The sequence below is a fragment of the Lactuca virosa genome, chromosome 4, assembly GCF_052849685.1.
Source record: "Lactuca virosa cultivar CGN04683 chromosome 4, Lactuca_virosa_CGN04683_v6, whole genome shotgun sequence".
Taxonomy (NCBI): Eukaryota; Viridiplantae; Streptophyta; class Magnoliopsida; order Asterales; family Asteraceae; genus Lactuca; species Lactuca virosa.
In genome coordinates, this window is record NC_136429.1 from 158,673,811 (window position 1) to 158,696,692 (window position 22,882).

A 22,882-nucleotide genomic window follows, 5' to 3' on the forward strand; every position below is an offset into this window, starting at 1 on the left:
CGTATGGCATCAGGCCTCGCCCGGCATCGGGCTTGCCCCGGCATACAACATCTCATATACATAAGCATATATCATAAGCATGTAAACGTAAGCATATAAAAATAAGCATATAAACATTCATCGGGCTTGCCCCGACATCGGACTGGAGTCCAGAACATATAACATATAACATATAAGCTAAACATGCATCGGGCTTGCCCAGACATCGGACCGAAGCCCGGAATACATAACACATAACATGCAAGAATCACAAAGACATCAAGCATACATAAACGTTCCTTGGGACCGCCCCGGCATCGGATCATAATCCGGAAAGCATACAACCTACATCGGGCCCTGCCCGGCATCGGATCGTAGCCCGGAACTACTAACATCTAAACGGGCCAGCATTGTGGCCGTAGACCCGTTCCTACTAGAGAAAACTCACCTCGAATGCTAGCTGTGAAATCTCATGTGAGGAATCTCTGATGGTTGCTCCAATGACTCCCCGTCTATCAATTTCACAATAACACTTAATCACAAATCTAGTAACTCTTCTTTAGGGTAAAATGACCATTTTACCCCTGGTTAAAGTCAACGTCCTGGTCAAAGTCAAAGTCAAGGTCGACTCCCAGTCAACCCAGCTCGACGAGTTGTCCCCCAACTCGGCGAGTTCCTGTACTACTCAGACTCGTGGTCAACTGAGTCAACTCGGCGAGTCCCTTCACAAACTCGTCGAGTTCTGTCTGTCATAAAATCGGGACAACCCGAATCAACTTGTTGAGTCCCTCCTTGGACTCGTCGAGTTCTTCAACCCCCAAGTCCAAAACTATGTCCAGCTTACTGAGTCATCTCCTAGACTCAACGGGTTCACTCATTAACAGAAGAATTGGGGAACCACGACCCGACTCGCCGAGTTGCATGAACAACTCGTCGAGTCCCCCATGATCTTAATCTATTCAGTCGATTTCAGTTGGGTTCATTGCCTCCAAAGCATAGATCTGGACCCCTAAGGTCCTTATGTCACGTAAAGTTTCCAACTTTATGTGCATACATGGGGTTTTTAGCTCACAAGGTCCAAAAAGGTAACTCCTATGGTGCATGGGACTCCCATTGCCATAAAGTTGGCACATTTATGCCATGAGGTCCCTCAAAGACTCTAGATCTGCAATTGGTACATCAAATCATGCTTGCATTCATGAATGGTTTCCAAAATGTACTCCAAAAGCCCTAAACTACCCCATAAGAAGATCTAGAAAACAAATGGCCAAGGTATAGACTTGATTTCCAGAAAGTGAAGGAAAAGTGATGTTGCTCATGGATCTAGAACCTTCTCTTGGAGTCCTTTAGCTTTTTCTTCTTCTCACAAGCTTCAAATCACAACAATTCACTCAAAAATGGTTCACAGACTCACACAAAGCTCAAGCTCACTGATTAGGGTTTTCTGGACAATGGAGGACGATGAGGGAGGCCACAAGGGGTGTTATGTTCTTTAAATAGGGGGCCAAACCCTTAAAATTAGGGTTTCATTTTGGCAGTCCTACTCGTCGAGTCGGGGCTTCCCAACTTGGCGAGTAGACATCAAGACCCGCGTCCCTCTCAATCTCTAGTCGACGAGTTTAGGTCTACCAAGTCGTCGAGTTGCCTTGTAAAAATGAGTAAATAAATATTTAAATGCATACCTGGGATCTGGGCGTTACACAATGATGTTTTGGATATCGCGAATTACTTCAACATAACAAATGTTTCACATGATGCGGTTTTGTTACGAATGCTTTCGGTTACATTCAAAGGAGTTGCTAAATATTTGCTTAAATCACTTCCACCCGGAGCAATCACAACGAGCCAACTTACGAACCGAGTTCATCCAACAATTTAGCCCACCATATAAAGTGTCCAAGTTGAAGAAAAACTTTTCAAACTTCCAACAACATGATGGTGAATCTTTGTATGAAGCTTGGGAGAGGTACACGGGAATGATAAGGAATTGCCCTCAACACAACCTTAATGTGCAACAAGAGATATCCATTTTGTATGATGGTATCAACATCACTACAAGGAAACTCCTAGACTTCCAAGGACCCATGGCGAAGAAGGACCCGACGACCAACAAGGTTCTCATTGAAGAAATTTCCAAGCATTCGTGATAATACCACAACCCGATAGAAGATATTACAAGAGGCAAAGTGAGTATGGATGGAGGAAATGAGAACTTAGCGGCGGTGATGGAAAAAATCGATAATATGGATAGGAGGATTACCAAAATGGGTCAATCTATACACGCTATACAAGTGGGTTGTGACAATTGTAGCGGACCACATTTAACAAAGGATTGGACGAGAACGGGAATCGAAAGGCTCAAGTTTGCTACTTAAGTGGTGACCGATATGATGAAGCCTAAGAAGGAATGGTTTCCTTACGATAAATACAAGAAGTCGAAATAAGAAAAGTATATGGAAACAGGTTGAGGCTATTATAAAAAAGAACAACCACCACCTGAGAAGAAACCCGATTTCGAGTTAATGCTAAATAGGTTCATGGAAGCTAGTAGGAACATGCATATGTGGCTACTAATGTCACATCGAGAAACCAACAATCCTACATTGAAAATATCGAAACTCAAGAAGGGAAATTAACTAAACTCATGCACGAAAGATTAATTCCTAGCAAAGCCGACCCAAAACCGCAACCTCACGTGATGATGATATTTACTAAAGAAGACACTATCTCTATGCCTTTAGTGATCCTCTATGTAGCCACAAAGAAACCCGATCCATAGCCGATGGAAGCAAAGGACGAAAAAGAAAAATATTCTATCAAGTTTTCACGACGTGACGAGCATCTTGTCACGTTTTGTCCTGAGCAGAACATCATTAAGACTTCTTCAGTTCAATCGTATTAACCACCATTACATTATCCTTCTCGAGCTAGGCGACAACCTCTGGAACAAGAGCATGGAATATTTATGGAACAATTAAAGGGAATTCCGATTAACATACCATTCATTGAAGCCATAGAAAAGATGTCCGAATATGCAAACTTTCTTCAAGACCTTATCAAAACTCATCAAGAATTAGAGAAGATGTCTAAAGTTGTTATTAATAAACAATGTTTAGCGATTATAATGGAAGGAGTTCCGACAAAGATGGGAGATCCAGGATGCCTCACTTTGCCATGTGAGTTTGGAAGCTCAACAAAGACGTATGCTTTGGCTGATTCTGGTGTAAGTATCAATTTGATGTCATATTCTTTCTACCAAAAGCTTAACATTCCAGAATTGAAGAACACAAGAATGGCAATCCATATGGAATATCTTTCGGTTGCTTACCCTCGGGACATTATTGAAGATTTATTGGTGAAAATTGGAAAATTTGTTTGTCCAGTTGATTTTGTTGTCGTGGATATTTAAGAGGATGAAGAGATACCTATTATTCTTGGACGTCCATTAGTAAATACCGCAAGAGCCATAGTAGACATTCGCAAGTCTAAGATCACACTACGAGTGGCGAAGGAAGAGATCACATTTGGAGTTGATGAAAGGTCCAAAAATTCGAAAGCAAATAATTATGTATTTTTCATGAACGGGGTAAATGAAGAAGATAATGAGCTAGAAGAGTTGGAAAAATTAATGGAAAAAGAGTTACAAACTTGGGAGAAGCTAAAACCACAAGAAATGTGAAGCTTACAAAGCCTTAAGCCTCAATTCCCATGGTATTTGAAGTAGGGGTGAGCAAAAAAACCAGGTACCCGCGTTTGGAACCGGAACCGCCTCGGAACCGCCGGTTCCAGAAGCGAAACCGCCTTAAGTGGTTCCGGTTCCGGTCCCTAAAGTTTTGGAACCGCCTTAAGTGGTTCCGGTTCGGGTTCTTAGTTTTTTGGAACCGCTAACCGATGGGTACCCGCCGGAACCGATATATATATATATATATATATATATATATATATATATATATATATATATATATATATATATATATATATATATATATATATATATATATATAATCCATTTCCTTTTCTTTTTAATTAAATAATACATAAATGACGTTTTGATTCTTTGTTATATACCAAGTTTGCAAATTTGATTTGTAAGAAAATGATTAGGAAAAAGATATATATGATTTGTTGTGTATATACATATAAAAAGATAGAAAGATATCTAACAAATATTTTTTTAAGGCAAATTTCGTTTCTTTATAATTGTCATCTCATATTGTTTAATATATAAAAAGTTAATGATTTCTCTCTTCTATAAAAAAGATGATTCGCATCCCACATCGTCTGTTAGTAAGCACTAAGATGACTTCATTGCTTTATAAAAGAAGAGGAAGCTCAATTTTTTCAATCTAATTTCATAATTGGCTTCATATCAAATGGGCCGCCATGAAATGGAAATGGCTAAATTAGTATGTTTATTTTGAAACCTTGTTTTCAAGAAGTTTTAAAATCAACATTTATTTAACATTAAAGTGGACTGTTTTTAGCGGGACTTGGTCTTATTTTCCCCTACTAATACTTCATTGGACCCAATAGGACTAAATTTTGTTAGTTAAAAGTGTTTGGAAATTGCAACCGGGTACCCGGTATCGGAACCGGTACCGCCAGTTCCATGAGTGGTTCCAAAATTGAAAGAACCCACCCATGAGTGGTTCCAAAATTGAAAGAACCGGTTCCGGTTCCAACATTTCAAGAACCACCGGTTCCAGTTCCGGTTCCATCTAATTAGGGCGGGTACCCGCCTATGGCTCGTCCCTAATTTGAAGCATTTGCATTCACTACCCCAAGAGTGGAATCTAATGAGATAAACGGTGAGGAAGAAGAGCTTAGTGATGGGAAAGAGGAGCAAAAAGAAGGAGAAACCACACTTGAAAAAATGGATGTGGACATGAAGGAACCCGATAAAGAGGAAATGAAGAGCAAGGTGGCTGGAAAATCTCAAGGAGTCAAGTGCAAACAAGATACAAGCGATAACCCGAAAAAGAAAGAAAACTCGAAGAAAGCTTATAGAAGATGGGTTACAACTTACAAAAGGAAACAAATCGAGATGAATGATAATGATGAGATTTCGCTCCCAACAGTCACAACGTAGAGCGGGAAGGAGTCTGAATTACGACTCCATCAAAAGAAGCGCTTTTCGAGAGGAAACTCAAGTTTGGTTTGCACCTTTTCTTTTTAGTTTTATTGTTTCGTTTTTGTTTTTAGGATTAATCACTCATTTATATTTTGTTTTAAATCAAGTGTGGGATCACATGAGAATTGGGGTGAAGCTTTTTATAATTTTTTGAAGAAAAACTTGGGTTTTTGACATTACACAGTACCTACGACATGAACATTATATGGTCACGTCGTGGGGTTCAAAAAAATCCCGATATCTATTTTTCATTTTCACGATGTGACCCATTATCGGTCACGACGTGATGAAGTGGGGACCAGAAAAGGACAGTAATCCCAGAAGAGTTCATTTTCTAAACCTAAAATTTCACGCTCGACGTGTGCTGTTAATTGTTGATCCCCCATACTTTGATTTTTGGCTGCACCCGCTTATTTCTTCCCATTTTCATAAAAGTTCCACTTTAAGGTATGAATCTTCCATTCTATTTCCCTTATATTTCTGATTTCTATATTTTGGGAACTTAAGGTGCGATTTTAGGGTTCTATTTGTCAAAATCGTGATTTTTTCTTGAGAAATTGTGATTGCAGGTTTGGTTACTAGGTTTAGAATTACCATTAAACAAAACCTTATGCTTATATTTGGATTGAATTGACAAAACAGGATGCAATATAGAGATGCCGACGAACTGAGATCACGACGTGAAACATGTGTTCACAGCCTAATTATTTTATGTTTTTTATCTGCTAGTTTTTGTTCTTTATTTTTGCAATACATTGGGACCAAGGAAAGCTTCACAACAAATTCAAGGAGATTTATCCAACCTCCATCCGTTTTACCAACTTCCAAACAACATTTCACGCGTTGTTTTAAAAAAACTACAACAATCGATTGGGATGGTTACAGAATCGGGAATTTTCTATTTCACTAACCATTGATTGGGAAAAGTTGCATGACATCATGATCTTGGAAAGACTCGACCAATACCTTAGAAAGTTATATGTTGGGAATGGTATTTCAGTTACTCGCAATGGTTGGAGAAACCTATTTTCCATTGAACAACCAGTCTATAAGGAGCTATGTGTCGAATTCTTTGCTACCATGTGTTTTGAGGAAAATACGGCGGATCTTCAACATGAAAAAGCACTTGTGTTCCGGCTTGGAGGTCAATACCGGGAGTGTCGCTTAGTTGAGTTGGCTTGGATGATGGGTTTATACAAACAACATATAGATTTGTCACCTCAGTTTGATATGTTCTTATGGGGAGCGACTAGAGATTATTCTGAAGGGGTCAACAATTCTGAGTTTTGGTCTACAATTACAAATGATAACTAAAACTTGGGATCTCTCAAGAGAGTCAGATTCGGTCACCAATTCACAGCCTTATCCATCGCCTTGTTACTTTTAGTATTAATCATAAGAAGCATGGCGATAAGGTTACTAGCGTCAGTTTATTTTACATATGGAGCATCTTGGCATCAGGCATCAGACATTTTCTGCAATATCCCTACTTTCTAGCTAATTTTTTTTGGGGGAAAGCAGTTAATTCAAGAGTGGGAAGCCTAATTGCGGGTGGACATTTTGTGACCCGCTAGGCGAAATCATATGCTGTATTTAATCCCAGGTATGGTTTGTGCATTGACATGCATTGCAGGCAACGATCTTACCATGAACTTCTTGAAGGGTTTTAAGCATTCTAACACTGCTATGGTGTACATGCAACCCTAGATGCTTTGGATCTATGTTTTCTATAATATACATGCAAACTTTTATTTTTCCAAAGCATCATCCTAACTAGCATACAATGGAGTATCTTTACTACAAAACTCTAGTTATATTACATACCTTTTGTTGTAGTTGGAAACCTTGGACCTTTAAGAATTTAGTGCCCCAAGTGTTGCACCTCAAATGGAATCACAACACCACCAAAAATGGAGGAACTTGAGAGGAGGTTACTTGCACTCATAAAATCGGCTTGCCCTCTTGTAAGCTTCCCTAGGTTCGATTCATGAGCTAGAGGGGTTCTTATATAGTGTGGCTTAACTAGGGTTACACCATGAAAACCCTAATGTGCATGACCTTCCATATTCCTCATTCTCCATGGGTTTAAACCTCCATGGATCATCCATGGGTCACCACATGGGTTTAGCCCAACACAAAGAACTATGGATCATAAGCCCACATTATAAGAATGAATGATTTACACAATCAATCCCCATATATTTAATTAGTCTCTTTTGATCACAAAATTAATTCCAAATTAATTCTTGATGAATACTAATTAAATAATATGATTTCATATTAATATATTAGAACTTATAATATAATAATAAACCATAAATAACCTCTTTTCAATTATCCATCCTTCAGATTGTTCCGGTGCCATGCAACCCAAATGGACCATGCTACTCTCGGGTCAAGTACATACCAATTATAGTTATGGACTTAGACACTAATCCAACACTTCTTAGAGTCAATGAGGGTGGTGGTAAACATATGGGGAATTTATGGAATACCCCCAGATGACAATGACGAAATACCGATTGAGTAAGCGGAGCAGCCAAGGCCAAGAGGAAAGAGGAACGTGGCACACCCCCGGCCGCCGGCAGAAACGCCGAGGTGCGCAACGTAAATCAGTGATCATAGTTATTGAACATACATTAAACAGTACATTTATAATCTTCTATTATTACTGAAATGAAAATTACATTGACAATCACTATTTCTAAATCGCAACACACGCCTAACAATCCGGCGTTTACAAATGTATAATAAAAAATATCGAAGAGTCTTCTGTGCGAACACTTCTAGCCTGCTAAATAGCCTAAGAATATATGCATTAAGATACGTCAACAAATATAGTGGTGAGTTCTACAGGTTTTAATACAAAATACTTTTATAGCCATAATTATTTTATCAAATTTTATCTGTTGAACCAAATTCTATAAATACGTATTTTTATATCTAAAGTATAAAAATAAATGAGTTGTAAAAGTGTATTTGGACACATTTATAAATATTTATTACTCATTTTAGTGCAATCTATTTAGATAATATTGTAGAGATCTTCAATACCTTTACGTGGATATAAAGAACGTCAAAAACGGAGTTGGAACGAAGAAGTTACGACCGTTTGAAGTTCGGATGATTTTTGGGTCAGCCGCGTATGCTGAGCGTAAATTGAGTACGTTGGGCATACTGAATATGCCTGAGTACGTTGGGCATAATTTGAGTATGTTGGGCATACGCGATCAGTGCCTAAACCCTATTTTCGTGTTTTGAGCCCTATTTAAGCTCCTTAACCTCCCCAAACCCATTCCATTCTCAGCCTCCACCTCTCCAACACCCTCTCTTGAAACCCTAACCCTAGATTGAGCCTTGTGAGCAAAAAGAATGTGTTTTTAAGTGCTTTGGAGTGTTCTTGGTGCACCTTGGAGAAGAAGAAACTCATTGAAGAAGTGTTGGTTGCATTGGAGCTTGTAGATCCGGACTTTGTTCACCTTGATCTTTCTCCTAGAGGTATAAAGTTTGAATCTTGATGATGAAATCATTAGTTCTAGCTAGTTTTGAGTGTTATGAGATTTTGGTCACTTTAAGTGCATAAAGTTTAGATCTTGAAGGTTTGTGACCTTGTTATGGATAAAGTTGGAAACTTTATCCATCTAAACATCATTTTGATTAAGATCTGAAGGTTAGAGACTTGGACTTAATGGATTAAGTTGAAAAAGATGCGCTTTTGGGTCCCTTTGAGACTTAAAGACTAGATCTTGTTTGTTGGGACCATTCTAATGGATAAAGTTGGAAACTTTATCCATTATGGAACTATTATGAACCATACAAATGTGATCTTGGCTCTTCCATCCCTTCCATACAAGAGTTGTGATGTCTTATTGGGTTAAGAACTTAGGGTTTTGGTCATTAACCACTTTATAGCCATGCAAAGTCATAAAGTTGGAAACTTTATGACTTAGGAGATCATTTTGGGCTTGGATCTGAGTTTTGGACGTAAGGGGTTAATGGAATAAGCTCTTAATGGAGTTTTAGGACTGGGCTGCGTATGTTGGGCATACCTGGTGGTATGTTGTGCGTACGCGGTCAGCGCCCTGCTTTTGGGTCAACATCAGAGTACGTTGGGCGTACTCCACTGGGAAGAAATGTTGACTTTTGGGACCTTGACCGTTAACTTTGACTTTGACCATGGTTGACCCAGTTTGACTTAAGGGTATTTTGGGTATTTTGAGCTATAGTTAAGCCTTTGTCTTTATTTGTTGAATAGGTGACCTGTAGAGCCGGTATTCAGAGTAGTGTATTGGTATGTATCTGATGAATAAGTGATTTTGGAGTCGTATTTGCAATAACTGTTATTAGACTTATCCAAGTGGGAGACTGTTGGATTAGGTGTCTAAGCCCATAACTATAATTGGTATGTACTTGACCCGATAGTAGCATAGTCCATTTCAGGTTGCCTTCATCAGAACAATTTGATAGGATGGATATTTGAGTAAGAGGTTATTATAAGTATAATATATTAATTGAGAAATCATATTATTTAATTAGTATTGATCAAGAATTAATTTAGTGATCAAAAGAGACTAATTAAATTAACGGGGACTGATTATGTAAATCAGTGAGACATATGGTTTGGGCTAATGATCCATGATTAATTTGTAATGGGCTAAGCTTATGTGAAAGTCCATAAATTATTAGTCCAAATAAGTTATGGATCATAAGCGTAAGTGTAAGAATTAGGGTTACATATAACTCTTGGAATTCTACACTATATATGTAACCCACTAAAGCCAAAAATCGACCAAGGGTGGATTATTCTAAGAGATGAACGATTTTGTGTGCTCCATAACCTCTATCATTATTCTCCATTTGTTCATGGTGTTTGTGACTTGTTTGAGGCATCACACTTGAGGTGCTAAGCTCTTGAAAGGCCAACAACCACAAGCTACAATAAGAGGTATTCTTCTAACTAGTTTTATGATTCATGTACCATATTTGTATGCTAGATAGGTTTCATGCTTTGGATAATTTTTGTTGCATGTATAACTAGAGGAAACTTAGATCCAAATCATTAGGGTTGTATGTGCACCATATGAGTGTTATAGTACTTAAAACCCAACAGATCCTTCATAGAAAAACACTTTCCAAGCCAATATTTTACTTCTTACAAGGTTGGAACGTCGTTTCCTATAAGTAGTATGTCATCAACATACAATTAGAAAGGTTACTATACTCCCACTAGCCTTGACATACACACATGACTCATCCTCACTTCTAGAGAAACCAAACTCTTTGACTTTCTCATGGAAGCAAAGATTCCAGCTGCGAGATGCTTATTTCAATCCATAGATCAATTTCTCAAGCTTACACACTCTATTGGAAAACTATGCATCAACTAGGGATGTTCACGGTCCGGTTTTTTCGGTTTTTAGGTCAAACCGAAGCCAAACCATTACTAACGGTTTTTGTCAAGCATAAACCGAAGCCGAACCGTTGAAAATTTAAAATTGAACCAAACCAAACCGTTACTAACGGTTGGCTCCGGTTTGGTTCCACGGTTTGGGCTTTTTAGGCCCATTTTAGTCGAGTCCATTAGACTAATTTAGTAAAAAAGACTGTACTATTAAAGCTATTAAGCCAAAATAGTAAATAAAAAGCAGTAAATAAAAACATCAAATATTGTTTCATTACATCAAACATTAGACTAATACACGCAACCTACTAAGCTGTCCAAAGAACATTATCAGCAAGCTCACTTCCAAAATGCTATCCACTTCCAATGATATTTGCTTCAATGATTGTCTATAAAAATCACAAAGTACATATATCAATAAAAAATAAGGTTTAATACTTAAAGAGTTAATTTTGGATAAAATTTATAAATCATTACCTGAATCTGCTCCTTCTTGCCAGCAGTGATGTTTGATATAGTCCAACAAGCTTCTTTCTTAATACTTTTTTTGTGATTATTGGTCAACAAGTTCAGAAGACAAAGGAAATGCTTGATGATTGATTATATACTGCAACACACAAATGTAAATCAACAACAAATATAATGTCAATTTTCTATTATCTAAAAACAAATGCAAAAACTTTCTTTAAAAAATATTCCAAAAGAAATGTTACCTAAGTTTGCATATCATCTCCTGTAACAATCTGGGACATACATTTGCTTCAATCACAGCTTGGATTTTATCATTTGTGACATCTTAAAGATATGAAAGAGCCCAACAAGCATCTGTCAAAACTTCTTCATTTGAATGAATAAGTTGCTGTAAAGCTAGAAGTGCAGGTTTTGTATGTGAAAAGTCAAGACAAAAATCAGAATTCGGAATTATGAATTTATCATTAGAAATGTTGAAAATACAGAGCCAAAAATTATGTGGGTAGTTTCGTCTTTTCTGAAACAAACCTGACTGAAAGAAGGTTGTGGTTTGCCTCTGCAAAAATTTGAAATGGATCTGAAATGAAACTATCGATCAAATTTCACCAATAGCATCAAATAACTAGCAAAACTCAGCCACACCATTCACGTACTCTCCGAATTTGAAGCCTTTGAGGTAAACTATTAACCCAAACACCAACATTCTACATAACCCTTAAGAAACATTCATGTATGAACTTTTAGAGAAATTCCAACAAGAACCAGAATTGGGGAATTGTCAAACCATCATAGAAGATACTACTTAAGAGGAATTGAGGAAAAACACAAGAACCAACAATTCTTTTACAACAACCGATCTCGATATAAAACTAACTCCAAACAAGAAACTTCATTGTTAGAATAAGTCCACCTAAAGTGCATTTCATATTTTGATTGTGATATTCCTCAAAATTTAAAGGAATTGTGTGTTAAGAATAACGAAAGAAATGAAGAATATTTTCTTGATTCAACGTCTGTTATGAGCAATCAGGGACACGGTAAGCAATCAGAACTCGGAACATACCAATTCAGAGAGCAAGTATGGGTAGTGTCAAGGCGGAGTTGCGGAGGGACCCGACGTGTTTGCATTTTTCGCCTCTTAGCTGCTTCTCTGCCAACGAATTTGAAGTATGAGATTGTGAATTAGGGTTAGGTTATGTCACAACTAGGAATTTGGATGCTTTGTAACAACAACAATGATAACATTTGTGAACCAAAAATGTGAAAGCATGTATGATGCTTATTCAATAACAACAAACTTCCATCAAACACTTTATACTAGCACTGCAAACAGTCAACAAAGAATTGGAAACCCTAGAAATCCCGGTTAAGTCCATTTTGGATTAGGATTTTCTTATTGGGCCTAACGGACCAATAAGCTTCCAATTTGAGTATTTTGGGCTTAGAACTTCTATATGGACTCTAATTGGACCCACTCTCATTTATTTTAACATTTTGGGCCATAATGGGCCTAGAATGAAATAAAATACCCTAATGGGCCATAACAAATCTAATTAACTTAAAAAGGCCATAAAAACTCATTCTTGACTTATTTTGGGCCATGAACCCTCTCCAAAGACAAATTGGACCAAAAATCATCCAATTGGGCCAAAATATGGAATTAAGCACAAGAAGGCCCAATTTCTTTTCTTCCTTCTCCTTCTCTCGGCCCAACTACACAAATGGGGGGAAAAGAGTTGACTTTCCTACATGTCACCTCACAATTACACAAAGGATATCCATGCAACATCTCATACTCCCAAGCACCTATCACTTCACACTCTCTCTTCTCCTCTCTCTTTTCTTCTTCGGCCGAGAACACAAAGGGAAAGACACACACACACACAATTCACTCAAACACTCTCAAAGAACACTCTTACTTCTTCTTCAAAAATTTCGAGATTTAAGAGCTTTCAAGTAGGATTCTCCCTAAGAGTCATCATCTAAGGTAAGTTGATGCTTAAATCCGTGATCTAACTACTTAATTTCATCAAAAATATCCTCCTAATCTATTCAAACTCGTGATCTTGCATCTTAGAACACATCTAAGCCAAAGATCCTCCAAGAAGCTTGCTAGGCCGAGAATAGCATCAAACTTCTTCCATTCTTCTTCAAAACCGAACCCACAAACTCAAGGTGAGTTCATACCCCTCTTTTTCGGTTTTCATAAGTTTTATGGGGGAGAATACAAGTAAAATGTGTAGATCTATGTGTATGTGTATGCTATGTATGATTTTATGCATGTATGTGTGATTATAAGTGTTTATGTGGTAAATATGTAACAAGAGGGAAGAAATCACGAAATCTATGGCATAAGAAGGAAAACAAACATGAACTAAGATATATTACACTAAACAAGTCAAGAAAATTACCCTCCAAGATTATGATAAACATATTGTAACATAAAACCAATTTTTGGACTTAAATTGTCAAATAAACAAAAGTTGGGTTTAAAATTGCCATTCACGGTTTTCTTAAGGGTCAAAAGAGTCAAAACAGTTAATATATATGTTTTTATGAATATTATGCTCTTCAAAGGACTTGAAATGTAAATATTAGCTTAATGGGCTAATTTTTGGGCTTTTCGGCCCATTAAGCCCAAAGTTGCGAAAAACATGATTTTCAAGGGGCTGAAATGGTAAATTCTTCAAAACAAGGGATAAGAAGTTAAACAAAACTATTTCAAGGGTTAAAATGCTTTCTTTTCCAAAAAGGATAAAAAATGTAAAGTTTTTGGATTTTGGGCTAAAATTGTAAAAGTTGCAAAAAGTTTGGAGTTTAACCGAAAAATACTTTGCTGGAAGGGCTGAACTGCCAAAGAATAAGTTTTGAGCCAAAAAAAAATATCACTTGAACAAGTCTATGGGTCAAATGTGTCAAAAAAATGGTTTAAGGGCTAAAATGTCTTTTTTTATATAAGGGACTAAAATTGTCATTTTTATTAAAGAAGGGCTGGAAAGGTCAAACCAATATTTTGAATCAATTCTTTTACTATTAAGATGTTTGAGTCAAAAAAAAAAAATACAAAACTACAACTCATGAAGGTGAATATATGTATAATTCCAAAAATCGTTAAAAACAACCGAACGGCCTCGTGCCGATCCGAAATTATCAATCGTTCAATCAAACCTTCCAACAAATATGCAATACCTAAAACAAGTAAACATTCAAAACTTTGGGCTTGAAAGTTCCAAACATGTTGTTGGGCCTTTGTGATCCATTAACATGATTTTTGGGCCCAAGGGATAATAATAATAAATGTTATTGGGCCTTCTATGACCCAATTTCATATTAAAGGGACCCTCAATGGCTTTTAAGTGCTATTGGGCCTTAGTGGCCCATTAACATTGCTAGTAAGGTCCAAGTAATCAAATGAGAAATGGACCAACGTGTCATTCGTATACCCAACAGCCTAAAATAACTCACGAAAGTAGCAGGGCTTTGTATTCCTCTTCTCCTCGTTTGTTAGGCTTATGCGTAATCAAAGTAAACAAATTCAGGTCGTTCATCAATAGTAATCAATATTGTTTGGATTAAGTGAGTAATAACGGGCGACACCTCTAAGGGTCGTTCGTAGTCTGTAGTTATAATCAAAGTCTCCTGGAAGGAGAGCGAGAGTTTGTGTATAGATCTATACGGAGGTGACTCCCCCACACCTCAGATGTTCGCTACAGTTAGACTCGACCAGTCTAGGGTGACAAAATCTTAAGATCAATCCCGGCGCACGATAGGTTGCCAAGACAGACGAACTAGTCATTATTATGCATGGTTATAACGACTCACAAAAATTAATTAATCCAATACCATCCGAGTAATCAAGGAAGAGTAATCAAAATCATTCGTTGTGGCGGTATAGCAATTTGAGAAACAACTGTATTTTATGTATTCGGAAAACATCGGGTTTTTCGAGGAAATCAACACCACTCGCTTGTATTTTTCTATAACTATAATACAAAACTCCTTTTTTATACACGTTTTGAAATCATTCATGCATCAACTTATGGATCTTCACACTTTGGTAAACTATTGTCTTTTCAGAAAATATCGGATTTTCTGGGTTTTACAAACTACACAAATCATTTTTATCACAACCCTGCTTATGAACTCACCAACATTTCATATGTTGACGTTTTTCAAAATAACTTGTATTCTCAGGTAACAGGTAAGCTGAAGGGTAATATCAAGTACGTTAGGATGTTATGTTTTGAAAACTCTCAAACAATTTATGTTATGAATGTGTAATATTTAAAACAATGTACTGGATGTGAACAATATAAGTTGTAATGTATTGATGCATGGTGATGTTTATGTTATGATTCATGTATATTCATTGTGATGATATTCAATTTAAGTCACGCGAGCCCTCAGACGTTTCTGCCGTCTGGTTTCGGGGGTGTGACAGGTTGGTATCAGAGCTCTGTTTATAGTGAACTGCCATATCTAACCACACATTGATATGCAACTATAAACCAAAGAGGGACTAAAACAACTCTGAACAAAACAAAATAAAACACAACGATAGAAACATCTTTACTTGTGCAATATAGGAAAAAGAACATAATACCAAATCAAATAAGATAATACTGACATCTTGGTTAAGTCCGGATTGTTCTTAGTTGTATTAAGGGGGTGGATGTAGCCTGATCAACTACATTTTCTCCGAAGTACAACTATTACATGCTCCGGGAAAACCTCGATGGTCGGTAAACCTAACAACATACCCCTTTGTTACCAAGAAAAGAACATCAACTCAAATTGCATAATAACTAAAACATATTAGTAGTAATAATAGTTTACTCATACACCTCCTCTCAGTCACCATGGAAGGAGAACACCAGGGCATTCAGTTTCATCAGGTCTTAGTGGCCCACGGGATGATCGAGGATGAGCCTGAGGGAGATCAGGGAGGGGCACACGGCGTGGGTCCCGAAGAGTACACGGACACAGACTACGAGTTTGATGGTACCGACGATGACATGGATGAAGAGCAAGACTCAGGCAAGGATTCTGCCACATCACCTACCAGCGAGATGCAGCAGGACCACCCCGCCCCACCAGGGAATCCCGCGAGGGAGAATCGCTCTCTGGAAGCTGAGATTGCTGCTCTGCGGCAACAGCTATTCGCCATGGAAGCACGAGCGGTGCAAGCTGGACAGGAAAGAGATGAAGTCATTGGAGAAATGACTGAGATGGCCCAGTTGTTGGCACAACACTTCGGTATATGACCTCACTACCGCCGTCGAGCGCTCCTTAGAGTGTTAGGACTAGTCATATCTATCCTTAGTATTATGCTTATATGATCTATGCTATGTACCATCGACTCTATGTTTAAGTGATTATACTACTCATAGAGTCGTTATGCTGCCGAACTTGCACCACATGTGTATGCTCTTTCGAGCAAATTTTCATGTAACAAAGTGCGGATAATATTAATGGAAAAATTTTATGTGTTCTATTGTGATGTTGTGATCTGCTATGTGTTATGTATCCATGATTGTATGATAATTTGTGAAACTACTTAAGTTCATGCAATACACCTAGTTTATAGGACCACAATCTCACAAAAATCATAGGCACTCAACATCTTTCCGTTCCATGACAGAAAGATGCCCCAACGACCAACCCGTGGAAACCCTGGACCAACCACACCCGAAGTCAACTCAGCTGCATTCCAAGCAGTTGTATATGCTGCGGTTACTGCGGCCATGGCGCAAATCCACCAAGGGAACAATGGTGGAGTCAATGGACAAGGGGCTGGAAGTTCGAACAACGGAATAAATCAAGGACCTACCAAGACATGCTCCTACAAGGACTTCACCAACGCCAAGCCACAAACCTTTAATGGCACGGGTGGAATGATAACCCTAAAGAGATGGATGGAAAAGGTGGAATCAGTATTTGAGATATGTGAATGCCCCGAAGAGGTGAAAGTGAAGTTCGCCGCATGCACATTCGTTGACCAAGCTCTCACTTGGTGGAATGGACATGTAGAGGCCATGACTCTCCCCGTAGCCAACTCTATGCCGTGGGCGGAATTGAAAAAAATGTTGATGGCTGACTACTGCCCGCGAGGCAAAATTCAGAAAATGGAGCAAGAGCTGTGGAATCTCACCGTCCGAAATTCTGATATAGATGCATACGTATCAAGGTTTAGCGAACTGTCACTGTTGTGCCCTAGCATGATCACTTCAGAGGGAAATAAAATCGAATGATTCATCTGGGTATTAACCTCCCCAATCCAAGGAAATGTAATAACTGCAAATCCTGAAACATTCGACAGTGCCAAGAGGTTGGCTAAGAAACTGTACGACCACAACAACAAGAAGGGTGAGAAGCCAGTGGAAACTGAAGGCAAGAAGGAGAGCGACAACAAGAATGGAAAGAACAACAAGAGAAAAGGGCGACAAGGCTCAGAGTCGTCAAAGAAACAACAAACAGTGACAGTCAATGCTGCAACCACCCAAGTACCCTGCACACCACATGCTCCAGCTTCAGCTAATCCAAGTGCCCCTAGGCAGTATTCTGGGAATATCCCGAAGTGCAACAAGTGCAGCCTCCATCATAATGGTGAATGCAGGGAGATGCATTGTACCAGTTGCAATCGGAAGGGTCACACGGCAAGGTATTGCAGGACCTATCCTCCCTAGAGCCAACAACAAGGAAACAACAACAACAACAACAACCGTAACAACAACAACACCAACAACAGCGGCAATAATGCAGGATCAAGCCCCACCTGCTATGGATATGGAAAGACTGGGCATATCCGTCGAAACTGCCCCAACATCAACAACCCTGGGAACGGAGGAACAGGAAGGGTGCTAGCTATGGGTCAGGGAGAAGCGGTTCAGGATCCCGCTGTTGTTACCGGTACGTTTCTCCTAAACCACACTTATGCATGCATCCTATTTGATACTGGGGCAGAACGAAGTTTTGTGAGTAATAAATTCAAACACTTGTTAAAACAACAACCCCAGAAGCTTAATGAAACCTTTACGGGTGGAAATGGCTAATGGGAAAACAGAATCCACTGGGGAAATCTACATCGGATGTACCTTGACCTTAAATCATCACGTATTTCAAATAAACTTAATGCCTGTTTCCATTAGGAGTTTTGATGTGATTATCGGCATGGATTGGTTAAGCCCCCACCATGCTGAAATTATGTGTCACGAGAAGGCCATTCGCCTTCGCCTCCCAAATCACGAAACCCTAATTATATACGGAGACAAACCCAGCACGAACCTTCGTCTTATCTCGTGCATTAAGGCACAGAAGTATCTACGAAAGAAGGACTTGACGTTTCTAGCTCATATAGTGGATAAGTCCAAAGAAGAGATCAATATTCGAAACATCCCTGTGGCTTGCGATTTCCCGGATGTCTTTCCGGAGGATCTTCCAGGGATACCCCCAGAAAGACAAGTCGAGTTCTGAATCGATCTAGTGCCAGGAGCTACTCCCATCGCCAAATCGCCCTACAGATTGGCTCCTGTGGAGATGCAAGAGTTGTCCAGTCAACTCAGCGAGCTTTTGGACAAAGGATTCATCCGACCCAGCTTCTCACCTTGGGGAGCTCCGGTTCTCTTTGTTAAGAAGAAAGACGGTACCTTTAGGATGTGTATTGACTATAGGGAACTTAACAAACTCACTATCAAAAACCGTTATCCACTTCCGCGAATCGACGATCTATTCGACTAGCTCCAAGGAGCAAGTTACTTCTCTAAGATAGATCTGCGATCTGGATACCACAAACTCAAAGTCCGGGAGGAGGATATCCCCAAAACCGCCTTCCGAACTCGTTATGGACATTATGAATTTGTCGTAATGCCCTTCGGTCTAACGAATGCCCCTGCCGCATTCATGGACCTAATGAATCGAATCTGCCGACCATTCCTTGACAACTTTGTCATCGTTTTCATCAATGATATCCTCGTCTATTCTCGAAGCGAAGAAGAACACGGCCGACATCTCCGACAATTCCTGGAAACCCTGCGAACCGAAAAGTTATACGCAAAACTCTCTAAGTGTGAGTTTTGGCTCCGTAGTGTGAACTTTTTAGGTCATGTTGTTAGTCAAGAAGGGATACATGTGGATCCTTCTAAGGTCAAAGCCATTGAAGGATGGGCGATCCCAACAACACCCACAGAAATTCGCCAATTTTTAGGCCTCGCAGGCTACTACAGGAGATTCATTCAGAACTTTTCCAAAACAGCCAAGCCACTTACCTCGCTTACACAAAAGGGCGTACCTTTTGAATGGACAGATAAACAAGAAGCTGCATTCCGAACTCTGAAGCAAGCACTCTGCAGTGCGCCGGTGCTATCACTACCGGAAGGAACAGAAGACTTTGTAGTTTACTGTGATGCGTCGAATCAGGGTTTGGGCTGTGTACTCATGCAGCGTGGAAAGGTGATAGCTTATGCGTCCCAACAACTAAAGACACATGAAGTGAATTATACCACCCATGACCTGGAATTAGGAGCTGTGGTCTTCGCCCTGAAAATTTGCAGGCACTACCTTTATGGTACCAAGTGCACCATTTTCACCGACCACAAGAGTCTCCAGCACATCTTAAATCAAAAGGAGTTAAACATGAGGCAACGAAGATGGGTTGAATTGCTGAACGATTACGAGTGCGAAATCAAGTACCACCCAGGTAAAGCTAACGTAGTAGCTGATGCCTTGAGTCGGAAGGATTACTCAAATCGTCGTTTGAAGACTCTATCAATAACCATCCAATCCCACCTGACCTCGCAAATCAGAGCAGCCCGGTCGGATGCCATGAAGGCAGAAAACAGAACGAGCGAAGCGTTACGTGGAATGGAAAAGAATCTCGAAGTGAAGGAGGACGGAGCATATTATTTCATGAACCGCATTTGGGTCCCTAAACTTGGGGGATTCAGAGAAGTGGTCATGAATGAAGCCCACAATACGCGATACTCCATCCATCCGGGTTCAGATAAAATGTACTTGGATATCAAGCAACATTATTGGTGGCCTAACATGAAGGCAGAGATTGCCACTTACGTTAGCAAATGCCTCACATGTGCTAAAGTAAAGGTGGAATATCAGAAGCCCTCGGGATTATTACAGCAACCAGTAATTCCCGAGTGGAAATGGGAAAGGATTACTATGGACTTTGTGACCAAACTACCCAAGTCGACTGATGGTTTGGATACCATATGGGTAGTAGTTGACAGATTAACAAAATCCGCTCATTTCCTGCCAATAAAAGAATCATACAAGATGGAACGTCTGACAAGGATCTATATCAAGGAAATCGTGAGACTCCATGGAGTGCCAATATCTATCATCTCAGATAGAGATAGTAGGTTTACTTCACGCTTTTGGCAATCACTTCAGAAAGCTATGGGAACACAACTTGACATAAGCACTGCCTACCACCCACAAACGGATGGTCAAAGCGAGCGAACCATCCAAACGCTAGAAGATATGCTTCGCGCATGTGTGATAGACTTTGGAAAGTCGTGGGATATCCACTTGCCTTTGATCGAATTCTCGTACAATAACAGTTATCACTCAATCATCAAAGTTGCTCCTTTCGAGGCATTGTACGGGCGTAAATATAGATCACCGTTGTGTTGAGCTGAGGTAGGTGACACTCAGCTAGCAAAAGGACAAACACCAGAAAATGCCTTAATGGGACCAGAAATCATACGCGAAACGACCGAGAAGATAATTCAGATCAGGGCCCGACTGCAATCATCACGAGACAGACAAAAGAGCTACGCCGATAAGCGGAGAAAGCCCTTGGAATTTAGAGTTGGGGATAGGGTGTTATTAAAGGTCTCTCCTTGGAAAGGGGTGATTCATTTTGGGAAACGGGGAAAACTAAACCCTCGATACATTGGACCCTTCGAGATTCTTGCCCGAATAGGTCCAGTGGCTTATAGACTGCAGTTACCCGCTGAACTCAGCAGTGTACACCCCGTGTTCCATGTTTCCAATTTGAAAAAGTGTTTATCCGACGAAACCCTCGTCATTCCACTTGAAGAAATTGAAATCAACGAGAATCTCCTGTTCATCGAAGAACCAGTCGAAATCATGGACAGGGAGGTGAAGCGTACTAAGCAAAGTCGCATTCCGATTGTGAATGTTCGATGGAACGCGAGACGCGGACCAGAATTTACATGGGAACGTGAAGAACAAATGAAGCAGAAGTACCCACACTTATTCTCGCATTCTCAAATCTAGCTTTCAAAAGAATTTCGGGACGAAATTCCCTCTAACGGGGGGATGATGTCACAACTAGGAATTTTGATGTTTTGTAACAACAACAATGATAACATTTGTGAACCAAAAATGTGAAAGCATGTATGATGCTTTTCAATAACAACAAACTTCCATCAAACACTTTATACAAGCACTGCAAATAGTCAACAAAGAATTGGAAACCCTAGAAATCCCGGTTATGTCCATTTTGGATTAGGATTTTCTTATTGGGCCTAATGGACCAATAAGCTTCCAATTTGAGTATTTTGGGCTTAGAACTTCTATATGGACTCTAATTGGACCCACTCTCATTTATTTTAACATTTTGGGCCATAATGGGCCTAGAATGAAATAAAATACCCTAATGGGCCATAACAAATCTAATTAACTTAAAAAGGCCATAAAAACTCATTCTTGACTTATTTTGGGCCATGAACCCTCTCCAAAGACCAATTGGACCAAAAATCATCCAATTGAGCCAAAATATGGACTTAAGCACAAGAAGGCCCAATTTCTTTTCTTCCTTCTCCTTCTCTCGGCCCAACTACACAAATGGGGGGAAAAAGAGTTGACTTTCCTACATGCCACCTCACAATTACACAAAGGATATCCATGCAACATCTCATACTCCCAAGCACCTATCACTTCACACTCTCTCTTCTCCTCTCTCTTTTCTTCTTCGGCCGAGAACACAAAGGGAAAGACACACACACACACACAATTCACTCAAACACTCTCAAAGAACACTCTTACTTCTTCTTCAAAAATTTCGAGATTTAAGAGCTTTCAAGTAGGATTCTCCCTAAGAGTCATCATCTAAGGTAAGTTGATGCTTAAATCCATGATCTAACTACTTAATTTCATCAAAAATCTCCTCCTAATCTATTCAAACTCGTGATCTTGCATCTTAGAACACATCTAAGCCAAAGATCCTCCAAGAAGCTTGCTAGGCCGAGAATAGCATCAAACTTCTTCCATTCTTCTTCAAAACCGAACCCACAAACTCAAGGTGAGTTCATACCCCTCTTTTTTCGGTTTTCATAAGTTTTATGGGGGAGAATACAAGTAAAATGTGTAGATCTATGTGTATGTGTATGCTATGTATGATTTTATGCATGTATGTGTGATTATAAGTGTTTATGTGGTAAATATGTAACAAGAGGGAAGAAATCACGAAATCTATGGCATAAGAAGGAAAACAAACATGAACTAAGATATATTACACTAAACAAGTCAAGAAAATTACCCTCCAAGATTATGATAAACATATTGTAACATAAAACCAATTTTTGGACTTAAATTGTCAAATAAACAAAAGTTGGGTTTAATATTACCATTCACGGTTTTCTTAAGGGTCAAAAGAGTCAAAACAGTTAATATATATGTTTTTATGAATATTATGCTCTTCAAAGGACTTGAAATGTAAATATTAGCTTAATGGGCCAATTTTTGGGCTTTTCGGCCCATTATGCCCAAAGTTGCGAAAAACATGATTTTCAAGGGGCTGAAATGGTAAATTCTTCAAAACAGGGGATAAGAAGTTAAACAAAACTATTTCAAGGGTTAAAATGCTTTCTTTTCCAAAAAGGATAAAAAATGTAAAGTTTTTGGATTTTGGGCTAAAATTG

At 39.1% G+C, this 22,882-nt stretch overlaps 1 protein-coding gene and 1 non-coding gene across 2 annotated transcripts; one reads left to right on the plus strand and one right to left on the minus strand.

Moving 5' to 3' along the window:
- Positions 1–1,877: 1,877 nt before the first annotated feature.
- Positions 1,878–1,984, minus strand: LOC145110111 (small nucleolar RNA R71). Its single transcript, XR_013709492.1, has one exon. It is a non-coding gene; the product is annotated as a small nucleolar RNA R71 (small nucleolar RNA).
- Positions 1,985–2,944: 960 nt separating this feature from the next.
- On the plus strand, positions 2,945–3,388 carry LOC145105290 (uncharacterized). The gene has a single exon (XM_079042416.1). The coding sequence runs from the start codon at positions 2,945–2,947 to the stop codon at positions 3,386–3,388; it is 444 nt and encodes a 147-aa protein (XP_078898542.1).
- Positions 3,389–22,882: the final 19,494 nt, after the last annotated feature.

Excerpts from the sequence above, each read along its gene's own strand:
- LOC145105290 (XM_079042416.1), top strand. The coding sequence starts at position 2,945 with ATGGAACAATTAAAGGGAATTCCGATTAACATACCATTCATTGAAGCC.